This window comes from Dermacentor silvarum, chromosome 1, assembly GCF_013339745.2.
Source record: "Dermacentor silvarum isolate Dsil-2018 chromosome 1, BIME_Dsil_1.4, whole genome shotgun sequence".
Classification (NCBI taxonomy): Eukaryota; Metazoa; Arthropoda; class Arachnida; order Ixodida; family Ixodidae; genus Dermacentor; species Dermacentor silvarum.
Genome location: NC_051154.1, coordinates 144579501 through 144602438, shown reverse-complemented (window position 1 = coordinate 144602438; position 22938 = coordinate 144579501). Strand labels below are relative to the sequence as shown.

Genomic DNA, 22938 nt, shown 5'->3' with positions numbered 1-22938 from the left:
TCTTTCATAGTCTGGCATAGATTTTGTCTCTCAGCTTGTTTGATAATACTTTCTTACTGCATTTCTTTTTAAAAATGAGTTCAAATGACTCCTTTGGCAAGCCTCAGTGAGATGTCGCAACACTGGCCTCTGGTAAATTTGAAAATAGCAGAACGCACCTCACTGGGTATACTGTGTTTCCACCTGGAGCTAAATGTGTTCTTGGTGTGATATTTGAACACATCAGATAGCTTGGTCAAAAGACTGTCTTGAGGCTAAGTCCACAGCTAAATAATTAAAGGAGTCCGAAGTCAACACTTGCACACTAGCAATAGGTAAGGTGCCTTGTAGCAAGGCTATTTTTCTAGATTTGTCTATTGAAGGAGCCTTGTTGCACCCATGTTTGCTTCCTTCCTGAATCATTTGTTGACTCTCTGGTGTCCCTGTGCATACTAATTCATTGTGTACCAAACAGTATCATGACAATAGTTAAGGTCCCTTGAAACATTTTTTTTTTTTTAAGCAGTGGCTCTGAATGGAGTAGCAGAGTGGCATGAAATCTATGTTACAAAGAAAAAAGTTAACTTAAGGTTGAGAATTGTTAGCAATCCTGCATCAATTTATGAAAAAACAAATGTGTGCCAATTCTTGGATGAAATTTTTTTTTCCTGTCTTTCCTTTATTTGATTGTTTTGGGTGTGATTTTTTGATGGGCACCTCTTTGCCGGTAGCCTCCAGAACACAAATAATATTCACCCAAATCCCGCACTACCACACACATGGAAATGCAGCTATAATATTATTTTGCTACTGCGGGGAGCAATTTTTAATAGCTTACTTGTTAAAACAAGGAATATTTAGTGTGTCAGAAGACAAGTGTGTTAGATAAACAGGTAATTACATTTAGTGGTGAAAAAAAGCTTGAGAATCTCTGAAATGAAATGGTGGTTGGTCTCTGACAACAGCCAGGTTTAGTCATGGTGATAGGCAAAACAATAGTGGTAATACTTGCACTGAAATTTTTGGGAAAAACTAAATGCAGAAGGACCCCTCACCTTATTTACCCCTCAATTTTTTTTTTTTTCGAACAATCTGTAGAATATAGTGGAAATGTAACCTATTAGGTGGAATATTTCAAGAGGCAGGCATTACTTTCATGACTACCAATGTTGAGTTATCAGAGTGCCATTAACTAACTTTTTAGTTATCCACTTAAAGGCACATATTGTAATTTGAAGCTATGCACTGATGACGTCACATTCATTTAGCAGAAATACTTTTAGCACAACTTTCGAGGTATACCTCCCTGAAATTTGCTATGAAATACAGAATGCACCCGCTGTGTGCCAATCAGGTTATGAGCATTTGAGCTCCTTTTTTATCATACAAGGCAACTTTGCCAATTTCCTAAGCATCTGAACAGAATTTGTACCGTATGTTCTCATGTGAACAGTAGTCATGCATGCCAAATGGCGGAGCTCAATATTGTGTAGTTCTGCAACGGATCATGAATATGCACACCAAGCCTTAAAATATTAAAGCTTGGTGTGCACATTCATAATCCCTGCCCTCGAATGGGTGATTTTCATGTGGTCACCCTGTGCTTGCCACATGTGATAATCAGCATGGGAGTAGCCATAGGCTTTGTATAGTTAGTTATACTAACTCTATGGGAGTAGCAATGCCGGTGCTGAAATCTTCTAAAGTGCTTTTTAAATGATTGAAAGACTCTTGCCATGAGTGACTGTGTTCAGCTTATATACTGGCATGTAAGCTGCTGGAATATAAGCATATTCGTGCAGCCCAAGAGCTTTTAAAATTCATTGTAGTTGAGCACATCTTGTGAATTAAGTCACTTCTAGCAGTCCTGTTCCTGGCGCATGCCTGCTCTATAATATCTGGACTGTCATTGCAAGAAGCATTTCTTGGGGCCGCCTGGTCCAGTTTATTTTGGTTCATTTTTTTCTTATTTAAGGTTACTTATGCATTTTTATAAGTATTCACTCAAAGAAAGCTTACACCGTTTTGGGTGTGTCTTGTCCCCAAACAATCAGAATCATCTGTTTTTTTTTGTTTTTTTTTTGTGTGTGTGTGTGTGTGTGTGTGTGTGTGTGTGTGTGTGTGTGTGTGTGTGTGTGTGTGTGTGTGTGTGTGTGTGTGTGTGTGTGTGTGTTTTCTTGAGAACTCTGCTCTTGCTACTTTCCTGTCAAGAATGATATGCCATGGTGATATTATGCATCCCATTTGCAACCTGGATGTACTGGACACTCGGCATTGAAGAAAGGAAAGGCAAGCAAGATCGATAACACCTATTGTCTGGGAACAAGATAAGCTCCAAAGGGTGCAAACTTTTGTTGAGTGTTCAGCTATGCTTACGTGACACAAGGTGCTTAATCTAAAATAGCCACTTCTTTGTCGCAATGAAAATAATCGCTGGCATTTCTCTTCAAGAGTCTTGGGTGTTCTACACATAATGATTGACCTACATATCAATGTAGATTTATCTTTACACAAGACTGCTTGAACTGTGCAGCAGCTTTTTTAATTCTCAAACCCAGCTTGTGTACATATCTCAGTAGTTTGTACCTATGTTACATGAGGCCACAGGTCCTCTTACTTCGCTGGCTTGAAATGAACCACAGTTGTGTACTCATTTCAGGTTGTGCATCTGGGTTGTGGTCAGGCTGTCATGCATTTTATTTAGCAGCTCACATTCCTTCCATTGTCTGTGTTAACTTTTTAAGGACCAGACATACAGGGGGATCACTTTTAATTATACAATATTTAAAGATCACCTGTGGCAGATAGTACAATTCTTGTCCAAGGGGAAAACATTGCTAGCTTGATAAATCAAAACGCATCTTCAACTAATTAACAAAATGCACAATTAACTTCTTGATTAATTAGGTTGTGGCACATACTGCAATTTACTTATTCTAGCCGGTAAGCTTGCAAGACTATACGTATCCACTTGAATTTCCAAGATGACATCAGTTTCGAGATATTATTTCCCAAAGTGTGGAACGAAATACATGGGCGTTCCAGTTACTTTTGTGCTTCAATGCACAAAAGAGCACTTTGTTAAAAAAGTAAGTGGAAGAACAGTGCATTTTTAGGGCAAGTTTGATGGCGCATATCTTTCCAATATTCATTCCAAGTGGATACATCTTGCAAATTCACCGGCTCTAATTCGTAAATTGCAATGTGTGCCATACAATAGATAATATAAAATGCAAAAACGCCCCTGTGCTTGCGTTGTAGTGTACGTTAAAGAACCCCAGGTGGTCAAAATTAATCCGAAGCCCTCCACTACGGCGTGCCTCATAATCAGAACTGGTTTTGGCACGTAAAACCCCAGAAAGAAGAATATATATAATGGACTTTTATCATTTAGTTGACTATGTGTTTCGGTTTCTCATGCAAGTAATGTCTGCCTCTGAATAATCCAGCTCAAGGACTAGAGTTATGTTATATGCAACAAGCTATTTTTAAGATTTTCATAAAACTGAAAACCTTATTTTACATCTAAATATGTCGAATACACCGAGAATAAGCATAATCATTAAAAAGAACAAATATTTAGCGGAAACGTTTTTTTTTAGCAATAGAGGGGCAACACCAGGCAGAAAACTGAAAGTGTCCTTCACCCTAAGCCACCTATAGCTTCGTTTGGAAATTGTACAGATAGCTCTCAAAATATCCCTTTCAGGCACAAATTATGAAGGACTCTATAAATGTGTCAAAATTACTCAACTTCATTCCAAGGCACTCGACAATCCACTGCAAGAAAGACAAGGTGGTAGGATAGTGCTTTGTGCATTTTCTGGTGAGTTGTCATAATTACACAGTAAATAATTATCTAATTATTGTTTAGTCAGTAATGCTCCGTTTTTGCATTAAAAATTCAATCACAGGCTTGAAGCATATGTACAATTTTATTATTGAGTGCGTGCATTACAAGCAAAGAAAGATTATTTTTTCTGCGTTGCTGCCAGAGCGTGCCTCGTCAAACGTCTCTTCAAATGGGGTAGTACCTTCATCAAAGTTGTCTGTAGTACCTTCAGCAATGCGCTCTGTACTGCTACCATCTGTAACAGTACAGAGCGCATTGGAAGTGAAATCAAGGCATGTTGAACATGCAGTGATTTCAATTCACCTGAAGCTCAATGTTTGCTGCTTTTGTTTGGCCACCACTCCATAGAACCGTCAAAAACAAGTTGCGTCCACAAACGTGGACACGGGCACCTAAAGGGTTTATGTGAACTGTAGGTGCACATTGCATTTGCTTTACATTACATGTCTGATACCACTGCAGCTGGAAAACTTTCACCGGTGTGCCTCCTCTGACCGTCCTTTCAAAATGAAAGTGGTCATGTGGTCCTGCTCTAAACCAACAAATGATGCTTGCTGCTTGTCATTCAGTGTTGGCCAAAGACATTTATCCAGAAACTCTGTACTCAGTACCAAAATTAATAAAAAAAAACATTTGTGTTGTGTTAACACTCAACCATAAAGGGTTAAATACACTTGTATAGTGGGTTCTCTCTAAATGAAACTAGCCTAAGTTGAAGTGCTGGATAAGTGAAACTTGGGAATTGACTTTAGTTGGTTGCCTGTATACATAATCACAAATTTTGGTTAAACAGAACTTCCTATACTGTCGACTTAGTTAAACGGAACTTGTTCTGAAACCAATGCAACCTTCACCAGCTGTTGCACGTCATGCAAAACAGCAGCACTACAACTACAGTGTGAGGTGGTCACGCAAAGGGTAAGAGATATTGATTCCATCATACTTTATTCCCCTGCTGCAATGTCAATTGCTATTCTGTGGCTTTTGTTTAGCTTAACTTAATGTGCACTTTCTGTTGCCTGTCTTGTTGTAGACAATAAAATGGTGACTACAAATAGGTGATAATTTTTGCTATGATGTTGCATCAAAGTAACTGCAATTGAGGTCGTGAAACAGAAGTTTCTTGTGACAGTAACCTGGATAGCTGTTATCCAGTGTGCATTACAGTGTCAAGTCAACTGTAAACAGCATGGAGTTGAAATTTTGCAGGAGCATGAAGGATGTGCAGAATTTCTGGCCAACCTTTTGCTGTACAGCATATTATATCTTTTGCAAAATAAGCTGAAAATATTGAAGCTGGGTACAGTTATGTCCTTTCTTGCATCCCAGCTTAATATTAACAATTAACACACTACACTTTTAAAGCAAAGCATTATTCAAAAATTGTTGTGCCTCTTGCATAAATGAAACTTTGAATAAATGGAATGCTCATTCCTTTTCGTTTGGTTTTCACTGAAGCAGAGTGTACTCCATTTGAAGCCTGCATGTATTTTGGGGAAGAACTCCTTTCTCAAACATGTTTTCTTCTGCAAATTCTTCTGAACATGTTCTGTAAAACTTGGCTAAGTATAAAAACGTAAAGCACACATGTGGCATATTTTTCAAATGGAAATTTTATGTACAAAAATGTGGCATTGCAAGAAAACTTTATACATTTTGTGCATGCATTTTTGGGTAGAACTTGAGAAAGGGTAAAGAATGCACACGGAAAGTTTTCATCTTTTAAACGTACCTTGTTTTTGCAAGCTTGTGAATGTGATGCGAGTGTGCCCTTTCATGGCAGCACATGTGCAACTTTGACCTTCATATAGATAGTGCATGGTGTACTTTTGTTGCTTAAGTTTACAATCGACTTCATATAACTTATTTAAACTGCATTTCCCACAATAAATTTTAGCAGGGTGGAAATACAGATAGACAATTCTTTTAAATAGAAATAGCAGGAAGTGAACGTAAGCACATATTGCAGATACACTAAAAGCAGCGAATAACATGATAGCATGCAACAATATTGCCTTGGTATACTCAAACGAGCCAAAAATGTTATTGTGGGTTGTAAGACCCGACTTATTCCAGTCGACAGTTCAGGGAAGAAAAGAATATTTTGAACCAAAAAATATTTAAAACCAATTGCTTGCTCCATTAAAAGGAGTTATTGCAAGGTCATGTCTGGTAACACACTCCGTTGAAATGGCATTAATGGCTGACCTGGTTCAAATTTCTCGGCTGATATTAGAACTGTATTTAACTCTGCCACTATAAAGCATTGTCTTGTATCTTCTTCATCTGCAACTAAACTTATGTGCAGGGAGTGATACAGTATAGACTAAAATTAGCCTTTTTCATTTTTTTTTTTTTTATGAGAGGTTGAAACCAGATTGTTTTATTGGAAAACAATGCCACATAAACTTGTCAAAACGATGTTACAGAATCGGACATCTTGCCTTTGCACTCATGGCATCCAGTGGGTTGTGATCATTTTGGCTAGCTGGTATAGAAAATGGTGGTGCATGTGCACAGCAGAATATAATAGGATAATCTACAATGCCAATTCAAGCATGTGTATGATTTTTCACCGTTTCGAACACAAATTAGTTTTTGTGAGACAACAAAAGAAACTATCAGCTTGAAATGCAGGAGGCTGCATTTTACTGGGACTGCCCTACTATGACGTAGCAACTGGGAAGTTGTAACCTGGTATGCGTCGATGAGATTCAACTGCATTTCTGTAATTATAGATCATGGCACTGCTGAACTTGAGCAAAATGTTCCAGATAACTTTGCATGCAGACACTGCTTAGTTACTGTGCACCAGTATGTGGTCCTGCATTTACCAGCTTGCTTAGGATATTTGTTTCATAGCAATGTCGGAGATTGTAAACCACATGCCAAGTCATCTTGTGTTTTAGTTTATGAGTGAACAGCTTCTGAAGTTGAGAATCCCAGGGATGTGGGTTGCTGTAAAATAAGTGCATATGCCAACCTGCTTTCTTTGTCATGTGTGACCGCGCGGCATGCATCACAACACAATAACTGCCAATGTATGTAATGCTTTGCAACAAGGGCTTTCTTTACTGTAGTGCCACTTTCCGAGGGTGTTGAACATAGCGAAATTGACAGCAGCTGGTTTTTAAAGACAGGTATAAAATCCTATAATGCACGCAACATTATAGTTGACACTCGTGAGACAGTACATGTTCACTATACCTTAGCAGAGATGTTGGTATTCTTTAGTAACACGGTGGTCAACAGTAGACATGCCAGAACTTGCTTTTAGTGTCATGTTCACCCACATATTTTAACCCAAAAACAAAAACCAAAACCAAAAAACAAGACACCCGACACCTTATCTTACACCAAAAACACTATTGGAGAAAAAGCTTAAAAATTTATGGCTGTTACGAGGTTGTTTTGCAACTAAGGAACAATTGCAACATTAACACTTTTGCACTGGAGCATGTTGCTTGTAAAAAGATGTCTGCTATCCTGTGGCATTGTGTGTTACTAGTTTCTGCAATGTACATTGTTCACGTTGTTCTGCATTGTTCACTGCATAATTATGCTCGTGAGCAACTACATGCAAGAAGGTTGATTACAGGCACTATTGGCTGTTGCCTCAAGGTTATGTTTATGTGTTTCATAGGAAACATGTGAATGACTAAACTTTAATGCTTCTAGGTTCACTATAAAGGCTCACATGTGTTCGTATGCCACAGCCAAGAGTCAAAGCACACCAAGTGTACTGGAAAACAACTTGGCATACCTTGGTAAGGGCTTTAGCACTCGCTTCCTGTATTTACTGCACAGAACTTTCTTACAACTTTCCAAGTTCTTAGTTGGAACTAAGCATTCCATGTTCCTTTTTTCCATGCCATCCTTTGTAATAGGGCACACTCATGCATGGCATTAGCACTTTAAAATCAACAGTACACCGCTTAAACAAGAAAGGTGGTCAGAGGGGGCATGCTTGCCCCCAATCAAGAAATTATGGCAAATTGTAACAATTTCTATTTACCCCTGTGCCCTTAAGAAAGTGTGCTCATGCATCTCCAGTGTCACGCAGCAAGACTTCCAAAAACACTTGTAGGATTTATGTGTGTATAATACATACCTTCACAAACAACTGAAGAGCACATGAAAGTATATTGTGCAAATGTGGCTGTCTGGTTTGCATAAATTGCCTGCTTACTGTCAAAATGGTGCAACAAATCTTACAACCTGGTGAACCCCCCTGGCCAAAACACTGCAAAGCAGGCTATGTATGCACGACTTACCAAACTGTCGATAGACAAATACAAAATGTGTGTCGTGTTATGACCCAAATGGTAGAACAGTGAAAGCCCACTTTACAGATGACATATTTGCTAAGCATTTATTGGCTTGTCAGATTCACAGGGGCATCTAGTAGCCGAAAAATCACTTTACATAAAATGAGTTTCCATTTACACCAAAACACTGATTAATACTAGCAGCATGCCAAGTCCAATGTCCGTACCAAAAGAATTGTGCCAATCTACTACACTGAGCTAACCACAATTTCCCTGCAAATGCTCGTTATCACCTTGGGATGGCATAACATTTGCAGTATGCTACAAACATCTGCCCATGGAATAAGGCTGACTACTGACAACAGTGTATAACACTACATTCATGCAGATGTCACATGACCACACAATTTAAACAGATGCTTTAAGCAAGGCTAGTTGCCACACAGCTAAAGGCCTTGCAAAACACTTAGTAAAGCAACAATGGGGTTATCTTTATGCTGCATTTCCAGGCTGGGCTGTGTGCAAAGCAGAGTTAGGGAAAGGTAAGAATGAGCAATTCTTTATTACAGCGCCCAGAGTAGCATTGTTAGACAAAATGAAAAGCCCAGTGGTCGTACTGGGGATGTGCACAATGCAGTTAACCATGTTTTATCAATGACTTAAATATAACTACCCAACAAGCCCTTGGCAATGCAAGCATTCAAACATGGCACAACCTGTGTGCGGAAAGTTGCAGGTTTCACCTTTAGCAGTTGGACAAGAGCAGTATTAATGTGTGGCTACACTAGTACACTTAGGGAAAGTTCAGACAATGGCCTCTACAGGGAATTGCAGATCTACAGGAAAAGCAAAGAAAAAAAAGTGCAAAATGTGCTATCTTGGAATGTAAAGGAAGCAAACCTAGAATTGCATGCTAATAGTTAAAACTGTTAAACTAAAGCCGTTACACAGCCATAACAGCAGATAAAGAAACAAACGTCTTAAATTTTGGGGCACGACAAAGACCTGCTTGAAATCTCAGAACAGCAAGGACAACAAAGGACAACTCATTACAGAGACCAGACAGCCTAGCCTACCATTATGCTACAGCATGACAAACAAGATTCGTTTCAAGAGCATATGACAGAAGGACACAGAACCAAAGAGCACATTTCAAACAGAAGAAAACTAATGGTGACCATCACATGCGAAGAACCGCATAAGAATACAAGGTATCACAATCGATCATAGGGTAACACAGACAACATTAAAAAAAAAAAAAAAGACCTTTTGTGCTTGAATCTCAAAGTAGCGAGCTACTTCATCAGTTAAAAAAAAAAAAAAAGAAAAATGAAAGGGTGCCAGTGTCACACTGTACCGTGTTGCTCTTGATGTGACTAGCTTAAATCTTGCCACAGTTTGACATTACACATTCCTCTGCAAGCTCACATAATCCATACATTTTAATTTCCCTGGACTTGAAGGAAGAGGCTGATGGAAAATGCAACTGATCTGAGGTTTGATGAAGACTGCTCCTGCTCATGCTAAGTACACAAACTAACAGCATAGAACAGCTACTGGCCAATAAAAGAAAGAAGTGAAATAAACACATCCACAGGAAAAAACTCCAAAACCAAGCTATTTAAGTACATTTCTTTTTAACAGCAGAAGGGGGGAGGGAAGGAGCAGTTAGCCTCATGGGGCCTTAAGATGGGCACTTTAAAAGTGCTCCTGCAGAAGGTCAACTAGGATCTTGGACACTCCGTCCTTGCTGCTTCGAATGGTAAGCCGATACATCTGTGCTTGCCGGTTGGGCTCAAGTCGCAGCAAGGAACCAATTTGAAGAGCACGAGTGTGGATGATTCCGGCACAGACAAAGTTCTCTGGGTTAGGATCGATGCCATCCAGGAGCTGCATGCCAAAGCCGGAGAGCTTGCTGCGGATGCCCTCATTCTCCATGGGAAAGCGCGCTTTGAATATCTTCTGTTCCTCTTGACCAGGGCTACTAAGATTCTTCCAGCGGGAAAAGAATGACTCGGAGTTCATAATTGTCGGCTCCAAAAACTTGTTGAGAAACACTGGCAGCTGCAGGGTAAACTTCTGCTGCACACCACAATAGACAAACTGCACAACCAGTCCTGGAGCTTCTGCAAAATCCTGAACGCATTCCACATTGACCATTTGCTCAACTTGTGCCCCTGCTTCAATGGCTGGTTCCACAGGCTTCAACTGGATGCTTAGTGCCATGTTGTCGATTGTCACGTTGGGCAGAAAACTCTGAAACTGGGATGCAGTCTTGTTACCATAGAAAAGCCCCACACGGCCAAGATTCTGCCGAAATTCAGCCTTGACACCAATCTGCAGAAGGTCATTTTCAAACAAAATGCCATTATGCTTGCACACAAATTTCTTGAGACCCTCTTCACTAGAAACCACCACAGCTGTACTGCCTTGTGCTCCTGAAGACTGGTCTTCAAACACATCTACTAAGCAAGCTGTCGTGCCATTTGTGGATGCTGGTGGGGCAGGTGGAGCAGTCTGGTCGAGAGAAAGGCCAAGCAGATCCATAGTTGCAGGGGCTGTTGTTCCATTTGCAGGAGCGGTGCCATCTACCAACAGTGGCGCTGCACGAAGGTTTTCCTTATTGCTGGCATTAATACCTTCAGACATGCCTGGTTTCTTGCGCTTGAGGATTGCCAGGATTGAAGACTCTCTTTCAGGAAATGGGGGCATTTCTTCCAGAACTGTTGCCAGCACATCAGGTGAAGCAATCTGGCTCAGGCTCAAGTATTCGACCGCACGCTGCTGCAACTCCGAGTCGGCACAGCGAATGTTGCTGTTGCTACCAAGGATGTTCTGGATTTCAGTTTTAATCTCCGGAAAAAGATTGATGAACTTCACATAGGTGGTCAGCAAGAGTGCTCTGGTACTGGCAGAACAAAGGTGATACTTGGAGTGCAGTAGCTGAAACTGGATCAGTGGACTGGAACGCTGATCACCAGCAATCAAGTTGCCAAACTCTCCAAGGATATAACCAGCTACCTTGACCATGTTTTCATGGCAGGCAGGTGCTTGAAGTGCCTCAAAGACAGTCTTTGCGGCATAACCTTGCACATCCTCTCTGTTGATAACTATTTGGATGACACGGTACCAGACCTCCTCACTGACGTAGTCACCTGCAATGCGGATGAGGTTAAGGATGACATCCACATACCATGTGTAGTCCGAGGCATACTTTTCTGCCAGAATGGCGACCTTGAGGACCATCTCCTCACGGATGGAGTAGTCCGCTGTTTCGAGATAAGCCAGCATCTCTGCCACAATCTCTTCAGCGTTGGACTTGTCACACATGGCATAGAGCAGGTCAACGGCTCGCTGACGAACGCTAACATCGCGCTCCGTCTTGAGCGCGTTCACGACCGTCTCCTGGTGCTTCTTCACGGCCTCGTGGGAGAACTCCGAAGTGGCCAACAGGCAGAGGCTCTCCAGGGCCAGATACCTCAGATTAGTCTCACGATGCTGTAAAAATTGCCCTAGCTGATTGCAGGCTCGCACGAGCAGGTTCGGCTCGATGACGGCGCCCAGTCGGTCCATGTGGATAATGAGCGATATCGCCTCAAAGAGCACCGCATTCTTCGCATTGGAATGCTGCACTTTCTTAGACTTGGGCGGCTCCTGAGCCTTGTTCAGGATGGTCTCAAGACACTCGTTCAGGCGACCTCGGACACCTGGGTCGTCAGGGGGCGGGTAGTTCTGCAGCAGGCGCAGAAGCTTCATGCTCAGCCAGGGAGCTGGTACGAAGTAGTATGTGTAGTCTTGCAGGTCCGTGTACGATGCGGTCACGATGCGGCTTAGCCGAGACACCGCCAAAGACACGCAGCCCCTGTACTCGTCCGGGTTCTTCTTGACCAGTGCGTCAATGAGGCTCACAGCAGCCGTAACGACGCCCATGTGTTGGTCGTTGAGTAAGTGGATGATGCGCGATGTCCATTCGCCGCTGGGCGTAATGTCCGGCAGGGTACGCAACAACCGCAGCAAACACAGCGCGGCGCTTTGCTTCACCACGTCAATGGTGTCGCCCGATACCAGGAGCTTGGGGATCTCGCCGCCAAAGGTCTCGGCCATCTCGCGGCTTCCGATATTGGCGATGCACTGCAGCGCAAGGTTCACGTGGATGGGGTTGCGGGCGCACAGGTCGTTCTTGATGCTTTGAATAATGAGTCGCATTAACTCGCTGTTTTCGTTCAGTAGCACAGAGATAAACAGGTAGCCTATTTGCTTCTCGGAGTATTTGTTCGAGCTGAGCAGGTTTACCGCCTCCATGTGGCCGAAGTCAATGTCGTGGCCCAGAAGGAATATGAACAAGAGCTTACACACGTATTTCTTCTTCTGGTAGCCATCAAGTGTCTTATCCCCTTTAAACTTGGAACGAATGTTTGCAAGCTCCTTGTTGATGCGCTTGATCTCCGCCTCCTTGCTCTTGCAGTTTCGGATATCCGATATGAACACCGCCAGACCGCGGATGCCGTCCCCTCGCACTGCAGGCATCTTGGCGTTTAGCGAATCGGTCGACTCGTCGTTCTCTCACCTTGCTCGCTTGCTCGCACACGCGCGCGGCTTCTCGAAGAGCTCAAAACGGCGCAACTATCGGAGCAAACACACTAAGTGCAAAGGTAACGTAAGAAACCCTTGCGATGGGCTCCGCGGAACAGCCCCTCGGGAACGCTGCGGCGATCAGGGTTGTCTGTACTGACCGGCAATTCTGTGGGTGTTTATATGGTTTATATTTGCCTGGACCAGCCTAGACAGTGTCCTGCAGAAAGCAGCCTCTGTCACAAAGTGGTTCAAAAATTAATCACATAAATTTTTGTCCGTTCCTTGAACAGATCAATTTGTACGCATTTGCGTGTCTCACTCAGTACCATACTTTCTGGACATTCTGTGTTCGAAATTTAAACAATACACGGTATTCGTACCTCAGTTCAACTAATTTACAACAATATTTCTAAGCGTATAAAATTGTAGTTAAATATAATTACAAGTGTCTAGCAGTGCAAGTCATTTTTTTTATATAACCAGTGACTCTTCTCGTTGCACTGTATCACAGAGGCTATATTCATGTGAATACGCAACTACGGCTTCGGTATGAAGTGGCCGAATCGACTTCATTCAGTAAACGAAACGGTATCTGCCCTACACAAGTTATATTGCGTGTGGAATGTTAGCTGCGAATTCTTTTTCAGTGGTTAATTTTCAGGAGTATGCTATAAATCCATGGCACAATTACTGATTGATGCGCTGACAGGTAACATCACTATTTGACCGCATTTCCTTTGTGTAACTTGTGCTAAACTGTGGAAGGATGGGCGGCATGATGGTATTATGTTAACATGGTCGCGCAGTGTTTCAGTACTTGATTTGGATTGACGCTGAATGGATTTAATTAGCTTGCCAATAACGGCGCGTGCACCGATTGTGGCACGTGCACCGATGGCAGCGGTAGCTTGGTGCAATGATTCATGGTACACCATGTGTACTTGTGCATTCGGTCGTACACACTCATGGCTCGGACATTTGTTGTTTGCGAAGACCATCGCTATTGTATATTATGTCCCACCCGTTTTTGTTGCCTCGATTTTCATTACGGGTTTAGTAAGTTGCACGGGCATACATTGTTTTTAGGCTCATCGTCACTATATAAAGGCTAAAATGTTTGTTCCGCGCGTCACCAAGTACCGCGCATCAACTTGTCACTCACGTTCTAAGATTGTGTAAATTTTGCCATGGAGTGCTTTTCTGTTTTTTTTTTTTCGTAGTAAATATACAACTAAGGCGTAATCCGTAATTATTCATTAAATGCTCTTTTGTGCTATTTTGTAATATCTTTAGTATGTATCCTCGTGTCATTTTTGTATGGGACCATAGTTGGGAGGGCTGAAACCTCATGTCGGGAGTACCGTTATCGCGAAGTCTTCAGTTGCGATCTGTTTATTGAGAGTCACGGATTGTAACATTGTTAAAACAAGTGGTGCGAGAACCATGCCACCAACAGGCAAAGAAACGCACACGACACGCGCGTTCTACGTGCACTCTGACAACTTGCACTGTTACTATTTTGTTAGTTTTAAACGGGCACAATCTAAGACATTTCGAAACGCCCAGGCAGGCATTGTATATTACTGGGCGAGCATGAGAATAAAACTCTAAGGAGCATTAAGGCAACGAGAACTTCAGAACAGTTGTTTTGTGCTGAGTTGTGCTGTATATGTCAAGCCATACTTATTACAATAAAGGTATTCAATCAATCAGTGTATAAAATATCTTCACTACAATAGTAACATTCGCTTCATTAGCTTTTGCAAAAAAAGAGGCTTGTACACAGTTGTTCTTTTTAACTCTGAGCATGTTTAAATTTACTTCATTTTGTTACAATACTGCCTGCTGCTTACTAAAAGCTGAAAGCAAATCCTGTAAGCTGTGCTTCCTGGATAAGTTGTGGACCTCAATTTAGCTTAATGTTTTTACTTTTTGAAACTTGATACAGAACAGATAGAATAAGAAAGAAATCCAGGACTTTGGTACTTTCTAAGTGGCATCTTCTAATATTTGTAGAATAATGCTAGTAGACAATGCAATCTTGCTAATGTTGCATTTGACTGGTCGCTTTCTCTTGCTCTAGAGTGCTCTCGCAGTACAGTTTACATTTTGCTTTTCGAAATCAAGTGCTCGAAATACATTCGCTTGTTTCATTCAGAGCGTTCAGAGGCGCTCTCATCTTCAAGCTAGGAGTGCGACCAAGATCTGATGGAATCTTGATAATGTGGCTACTCCAATAGCTCTGGTAACAGCTGAACATTCAGCTGGGACAGGCTTTCTTTGGCTCCAATGTTGAGAGGGCTCCGCATCGCTGAAACCGAGCTAGAGTGTGGTAGGAACCAGTCAAATGATATCATAAGTGCGTATCACAATCCGGTGTGACGCTTCAAACAATTGCCATTTATATAGCACAAATTGACAGTAGAACACATTTGCGGTCAAGTGCCTTTAAAGTCAAGTGTGTTATGGGAGTATGTCCATGGGCACTGAATATATATACTGTACATATTCTGGTTGTCTTTATGTAAAGAGAGCTTGGTCCCTCATTTGGTCCCTCATACTGCACCTTACAGGAAATGTCCTGGATGCCCAAACAGTTTTAGCTGTACAGCAACTTCTTGAGACTAGCCAACCAGGAACTCAAAATGAGAGGGGTAGGTACAAGTGTGTTCTTTTTCGTTGCAAGTTCTATTCCTGAAATGCTCTACAAGTTGCATGCAAAGTTACTTGACAAGATTGTTCGCGTGTGGTGAAGGTTTCAAAAGTGTATCACTTAACACGACCACCATTTCTTCATTGATTTGCACTGTCAGTCCTTGCCACACATTGCTGTGGAGGGATATTAATTTGACAGTCTTGGTGTCACTGGTTGAAAAGGAGGCATATTGGCCAATTAACAGCTACAAGACCAGTTTCCGGAATAGCAGCTTCACCACCTGCCACCAGCATAGAATTTTGTACAAAGTTACTATAGCAAGGATGGAACAGCTGTGCCAAGAATGGTCGTTAGTGCCATCCTGCTCTAAAATGGCATTTTAGCTGAAAATTGCACCAATCCTGAGCCAAATCATAAGAACTGTGGGAAAACGCCTCGGTCCCGCGGTCCACGGCCACAGCTCCCGTCTCGGCCGGCCGTGCCCAAGGGCGCCCAGCCGCAGCTCGCACGTTCCTTGCACCACTGCTTGCGCATCCGTCCTCCTCTTTGTCCACAGTTGGCTCCTATCCACTATTCACGTCAGCGTTCCCACCCTGCCCCTCCCTCTGCGAGGGCATTGACAGCACTGGCTGGCAATGTGGCGTTCGAACCCGGCGGCACAGACGACGAGAGATGCCGAGTTGCCATGGGCGACGACGCTACGCGATCGCTGAGCACGGCCACGATCACAACAACGAAAGACACACACACACCGCAGCTCCGCGTTGCAAAATCACTCGCTCACTCCGCCACATCGTCACAGCAAGCACATTGCAAAGCACAAAACGAGGAGAAGCAACGAGTCGGCGGCGGGTGGTGTAGTTGGTCATCGGCACAACGGGTGCAAGCATTCGCTAGTGCCATTCCTTCCTCCATGGCCAGCGCTTTTCCCCGCAGCGGCGCTGCGAAGGCGTTGACGGCACTGGCCCACGGTCGCTGGCAGCGACGGCATGACACTCCTACCGGCGGGCGAACCTTGGAGACTAATGCACCAAACGAGGATCGGCAGAGCTGTCAAGGCTGAGTCACCGAGGTCTTCCAGGAACCCGCAGGCCCTAAACCTGACTGGCTTCCATGACGGACTCCTCGCGAACATTGAGAAGACCAGGTGGTGCAGCTTCGGAGTTGAGGTCTAGTTTTCCATCCCCTGGCGCACACCTGGTCTAGTTTTCTTCTCCGACCTCGTTCTGACAGGTCGCCGGAAGGAGCCGCCACCCGCTCAATGCCTTGCCACCAGAGACTGCACCGCAGCAGAGAACCACGCACCGAGGGACGGAGCCGCTCTTGAGGTCGTGTTGGCGTGATCGCGCGCATGATGTCACTTGCGCTGGTGATCCCCTTCTCGAACGGCGGCACTGAGAGCTGCAGCAGCGTATAGAAGACCACACCACCACCAGGACCCACGCCAGGCTCGATGACGGCGACGGAGGAGGACCCGGCGAAATCGCACGTCATCGAATGCCAGAAGTGCAGCTCGCACCGGGGAAATGGTCACGAGCCATGGCCGGGTTGGAGTCGCTACTAGCCGTGGAACGGGTACCTCCAGCCTTCCCCATGACCATGGTCCGTCCCGGAACGCAGCCAGGGCCCCACGTTACGGGCGCCAATGTGGGAAAACGCCTCAGTCTCGCGGTCCACGGCCACAGCTCCAGTCCCGGCCGGCCGTGCCCAAGGGCCGCCCAGCCGCAGCTCGCTTGCTTGCTTGTTTGCTTGCCTTTAAAAGTGGCTCGTACCCACTATGGGGGATTGGCCAAGAATCGGGTGATTGAAGGAAAACAATTATCGGAGTCTAATCAGGATCACTTTTGAAAATTTTTGAATTATGAAAGGAAATTATTCATTCAGAAGCGCGCCACATGTCCTGCATAGCCACAAGAATAACAGATAGGGCGATTGTCCGCAGTGCGCCATGGAATTCTGGGGACTGGTCGGCTGAACGGAACTGGTGGGGGCCGAACGGGTGCCGACGCGGAAGAATAGGTCGGTTGACGAGGCGGCCCGGCAGCGACGACTTGCGTATACGACAAGGGCGCAGGCTCCGGAGGTAGCAGACGAGCGAAAGGCAAAGCGTCAGTGACCTCTTCCTGGATAGCTTGGCCTATGACTGGGGCCAGATGTTGTGCCTGTGCTGGTTCGGGCGTGCTCAATAAAATAGAGAGTTGTCTGGTGACCTCCTCACGCATGAACTGCTTTATCTGAATCAACAGTGCATTCTGGTCACCCAGAGTCAAGGCCGCGATCGAGTCGTTCTGTTCCAGAGGGCGTCGAGTTTGGGCGCGTTGCTTGCGCAATTCGTCGAAACTATGGCACAAGCTGACAACATCTGCGACGGTTTGGGGGTCTTTGGCCAGTAACATTTGAAACGCGTCATCGGCAATTCCTTTCAGGATTTGCTTGATCTTATCCGACTCGTGCATCGACGGGTTGTTACGCTTACACAAGTCGACGACGTCTTCAATATAACTGGTGAAGTTCTCACCGGGTTGTTGAGCGCGTTCACGAAGTCGCTGTTCTGCGCAGAGCTTGCGTACTGCGGGGCGGCCGAAGATTTCCGAAAAAGTGGTCTTTAACGAGGCCCAGTTATGAATCTCCGCTTCGTGATTGCGGAACCAGAGACTGGCGACGCCAGTGAAGTAAAATATGACATTGGTCAGCCTAGTCGCATCGTCCCATTTGTTGACTGTGCTCACCCTCTGGTAAGTTGCCAACCAGTCCTCGACGTCTTGGTTGTCAGTCCCACTGAATATCAGTGGGTGACGCTGAGGCAGCACGCCGGGACAGACAGTGGGTTGAGTCTGAGAAGGACCTTGGGTGGTAGTTTCTTCAGCCATCGCTGGCGCTGGAGGCAGGGTACGGCTACGTAGTTCCAGGTTGGGAGACTAGGAGATACCCAGCACCTTTCCACCAAACAAGCAGGGACTATACGTAACAACAGCCTTGGTCCAAGAGCGGCGGTCACTGTCTCGCGCTCTCCAGGCGGCTGGGCTTCGTCATCCTCACTCAATGGCTGCGGACTCTCTTCCCCACTACAATATAAAATTTAAGAATTTAGCAAGGAAATCGTCCTGATTCAATTATGTACCCCACAACAGCTGCACCAACATCCCTATGACAGTGTCCGAGAGAAGAGGCACCAAAAGATAGAATATTGGGTATCGTTAAATTTAATCCAGCACTGTTAAATTTTTCGTCTAAAGCATGTTTTCTTAATGATGAAAAACAGCGGCATGACAGGAAGAAGTGTTCTATTGTTTCGTCTTCACCACAGTATGAGCACAAGGAGGAGGGCACCAGACCAGATCGATGCAGATAAAAGTTTAATGTAGGAATGCGACATCTGAATTTGGTAAAGAGGACTTCAAGTTTTCTATTATGGCAGAATTTTCTGTTCCAAGGAAATAGGAGGTGTCGATAATCAGTTAGATTTGTTAATGGCAGGTTCCAGGAGTCTTGCATGACTGCCCGTCTCCTGAACCTAGCTCGTGCGTCCGTCCTCCTCTTTGTCCACGGTTGGCTCCTATCCACTATTCATGTCAGCGTTCCCACAGAACGAAAGACCCCTCCTATTCGTGTGACCTTGATAGTAAAACTGAAACCGAAATCTGAAGCAAGCTGTCATCATCTTAATCATCTTGGAATTCAGCGAAGCAGCCATAGCCGCTGCATTTGCTGTTTTCATGTTTTTGTTGCATTTCTCTCTGGCATATGTTACAGTGTACTGCTGCTGTACGGTCTTTTTGTTTTTGTCGTTAGTGCAGCAGTTCAGTATTTCTTGTACCAGTGAGTCACAGAGCTCACTCAAGAAGAATGTTGGATCAAAAAGAAGCCTCGTATAACGTGTGATCGCACATTGTTTATCATACTTGCTGGTGGGGCCACTTAAAATTTCTTGTAATAGGTGTACTCATCTGCTGATATATAATTTGCTTGAGTGGGTACCTGCCTCGCACCGCTGCATTATTGAAACAGCAGATTCCGTGGTTGTAATTTAATCAGCTTTCATATGTTCTATGGCACCGTTATGCAGGAGAGATTGTGCACATTAGAAGAAACCTGCGGAGGTTTTCCATGCAACTTTCGTTTAGTCGTGCACATCCTAGGGTGTGGTCTTGTTGACATGCCCTAGTTTCACAAAATTTTCTTTCCTTACTCACTTGAAGCACCTCGAATGCGCAATGCTTGTTGCAAGTCTCAATGGTAGAAGTGGCTTTATAGCATGATACATGGAACAATAATTAAACTACATATATCTGGTAGGTAGGTGTATGTTGGTAAGTGCTTGTCGCTGTGCCAAATCAGATTTTTGCCTGCACCAAAAGGTCAAATAGCTGTTCCACCACTGCTAGAGAGAACTCTGGCATTTGTGTCTATGGAAGCTGTTAAACATGGCGGTTCAGCCAGCTTGGGAATGATGGTCAGCACGTGGATTTGCCTAAAGTTCATCCATCTGGCTTTGTGACATTGCAAACTGATCATCTTCAGTGCAGTATTGCATTATAAATGCAACAATTCGTAGTATGGCATAGTGTCAGATAAAAATGATTCAATCAATTGGTTGATCCGGCGGAAATACGTTAGCATTAACCCTTTGCAAGCCTCAAGTAACTAACTAGACTCCTAAACAATGCCACAAGGGCTCCTTAACGAGGCCTGATAAATGTCACTTCACGCCTAATCTTCTATGTCAATCGCGTATGTTCACCTTTGTACATCTTCTTGATCTTGTCTTTCGGCGATGTTCCTCAACGTAACCTTCCATACTGCTCGTTGACATTACTGTGTCCATTTTAAACTAGGGATGGACGATTATTTTTACGGCGAAGCTGTTAAGGGCTCACTCTTTGATGGTTGCGTCCGGCAATAAAAAAAAACTCTCGTTGGCCGTATGCTGTATGTGCAAGTGAAAGCGCGCGAGCACGAGGGACGCGCGCTTTCATGGGGAGCGAACACACAGTGGCGAGTAAACGCGACTTCCCAGTGGAAGGGGAGCGGTGGGCGAGGAGGGCATCGAGGCACCCTAGACTGTGGGTGTGCGTGCCCGCTCTCCCATTGCGGCACATGCCCGCAGCCCTGCCAGCCTCTGCCGCCTGTGCCATAAACTCTCTCTGGGCTCTCCCCCGCCTCTCCCCTAACAGTGTCGACAATGGCGTTTAGGCGTTCCGTCACGCAGCCAGCGCTTTGACAGCGGTTGTGTGCGGTCACACAAGCATCGCGCCCAACGCTTGTCGACGGCAGCGGCGTTTTGCCCGTGTTCGCACCGAACGCGCGCGGCGTTGGTGACGTGTTTATGAAGAATGTGCCAACCTTTGCTGTACATCCTATGGCGGTGTACCGTATCGACCATAAGGCCATGGTCCCTGTGGTCACTAAATAAATGAAAACCATGGGATCATATATATTTCTCATTCTTTAATTGTTCAAATAACCAATTACACTATCACATCTTAATAGTCATAATTGGAAATACATAATTCCCACCATAGTACAGCTTCACTAGTCTTCCATCTCCACCCCAGTGGAAGGGCTGACTGTCTTTTTTTATTTGATTAACGATTAAGCATTCATCATTTTAGCCCTTAATCAATTAATCACTTTCGATGCAGGGTTTTCATAGATTCATTCATTCGTAAAAATTTCTGACGGGTACTTTTAAAAAAGGTTGAAACACAGTTACCGACCTTTGTAGGACCCTATTTTAATATTTGAGAGGTGGAACCAAGTTTGAAACAAGTGCATAAACGTTTGATAAAGGATAATCTTTAACTTGTCAATGACTAAATATAGTTGGCACTAGTGGTTTTTGAAAAGATGAATAATATATGTTATAAAATGGTACTTAGTGCAGAATTAAATAATAGACATGGCACTAGTGAATCCCTGTACAGTGCAGTTAAACAAGAAATAAGAAAAATGTCCGGTGCAGCGTGCCACAACGTGATTCCCTCCTCTCCCCTCCTCGTAAGATGGAACATCACAATACCTTCACCCTTATTCACATACCCTCTCTCCCCTCCTCCCTTATTCTTTCTGTGCATAGTATTAGAACAGTAAATTTTATGCCAAGTTCTTCGTCATTGGCTGTTAAAGCAAAAGCAATGGTAACCTCAAAGAAGATTTTCATTTTAATCTACCTTGTCACTAAGCACAGACTGAGTGTGCATCAACTACAGTTTCCGATATTGCGCCCCTGAAGCAAATGGTCTTCAGCACAGCTCTTGTAGATGAAAACTTGTCTGTTCAAAACAGCCTAAAAGAAATTGGTAAAGGGATCCTGAACCCCAAACTATGCATCTTGTTTTTATTCTATGTTTGGTTACCATAGGACTTGACAATTACTCCAGTGAAAGCGCCAAAATCAGAACATTTTATATAATTTGCTCCTGAAATCAGTTTCCGTGCCAACTGAACTTTTTGGCAGACGATGTAAGGCAAAGGCACGTCAGTTATGCCATTTGTTTTTATTGGTTGGGCATGAATATATTGTACATGTTTATGCTGTACATACAATGACAACATTAAAAATAAAGACGTGTTTTATGTTTTTTAAAGCTACAAAGAGGACACACATTTGTGCAATAAGAATTAATTTCTTCTGCAAATGACATTAGGTGCACCGTCCAACGCTCTACACTCGAAATGTAATACAAATGTAAGCATTTACATGTAGCATGTACATGTGAACACTGTGTACAGTTTGTTCCATATATTTTTTACAAACATCCAATGGCTATAAAATTTACTGTGCATGAGAGCGTGCATTTGCAGATGCCTTAACTAGATGGCGCCACCATACCCAGCGAGATTTGGAATTGCGTTTGATTGCGCGTCTCATTGTTTGCACTTGCAGTTGATTCGTACTGAGAATTGAACTTTACCCGTACTAAACGTGACGAACAGCTTTGAAGTACGATGAACCTTTCATGTTGTGGAGGCGCATGGTTATTGTAACCATGGTAATGATGCTGTCAAATAGCATGGCTGTGGCTTGTGGTGGGAAGGCCATAATGGGAAGACAGCTTTCGGTATTGTGGTATGTAAGCCACATTTTGATTGGTACCAGTATGGGTTGTCGCTGGGCGAGTGAAATGCGAAAGGGTATGTCTCTTTCTGTCGCCTGCTTTTATTTTGAATGTGTAAGGTGATTTACTTCATGTGGGCTACATCAATTTTAGTAATTCATTTTGCATTCACCTTGCAGTAACACAAATAACGCTTTGTAATGCAGAACTTGGCATGTGTAAAATTGTCATAGGGCCTCTTTAAGGGTCAGTCTAAGTTGGAAAAAAGGAATCTGCCAGTTTGCTGCCAGAGCAAGTTTCTAGCGAATTATTCTTTTATTTAGTTAATACTTTAGGCCTCATTGAACCATGCATGAGGGCAAAATAAAAATAAATAAAAATTTTTTTAATTTTAGCACACTGAAGCAATACAAGACAAACTATGACATCCAGTGTCAGTAACACAGCAACACATCAAGAATGAATCAGTCTAATGGTGTCCCTGTTAAGAATTCAAGGGTTTGATTCTGCTATTGTTCAAGGAAAGAAAGATTACTTGTAAATATTAGC

General features: G+C 43.7%; 2 protein-coding genes across 4 annotated transcripts in view; one reads left to right on the top strand and one right to left on the bottom strand.

Annotated features, from left to right (window-relative positions):
- Positions 1-8177: 8177 nt before the first annotated feature.
- LOC119436187 (AP-2 complex subunit alpha) lies at positions 8178-12849 on the bottom strand. Its single transcript, XM_037702962.2, has one exon. It carries the CDS (start codon positions 12625-12627, stop codon positions 9799-9801), a length of 2829 nt encoding a protein of 942 aa, XP_037558890.1. The 5' UTR covers positions 12628-12849; the 3' UTR covers positions 8178-9798.
- Positions 12850-13219: 370 nt separating this feature from the next.
- LOC119436188 (zinc finger protein 341-like) overlaps positions 13220-22938 on the top strand; it is a 59551-nt gene continuing 49832 nt past the window's right edge. The window contains exons 1-2 of one of the 3 annotated variants that reach the window (XM_037702965.2): positions 13220-13384; positions 15249-15329. In XM_037702965.2, the coding sequence (XP_037558893.1) occupies positions 13354-13384; positions 15249-15329 (112 nt within the window). In that variant the 5' untranslated portion in view covers positions 13220-13353. Of the gene's footprint in view, positions 13385-13450; positions 13732-15248; positions 15330-22938 lie in introns of those variants that run through there. The other 2 variants (XM_037702964.2, XM_037702963.2) reach the window with 2 other exon arrangements.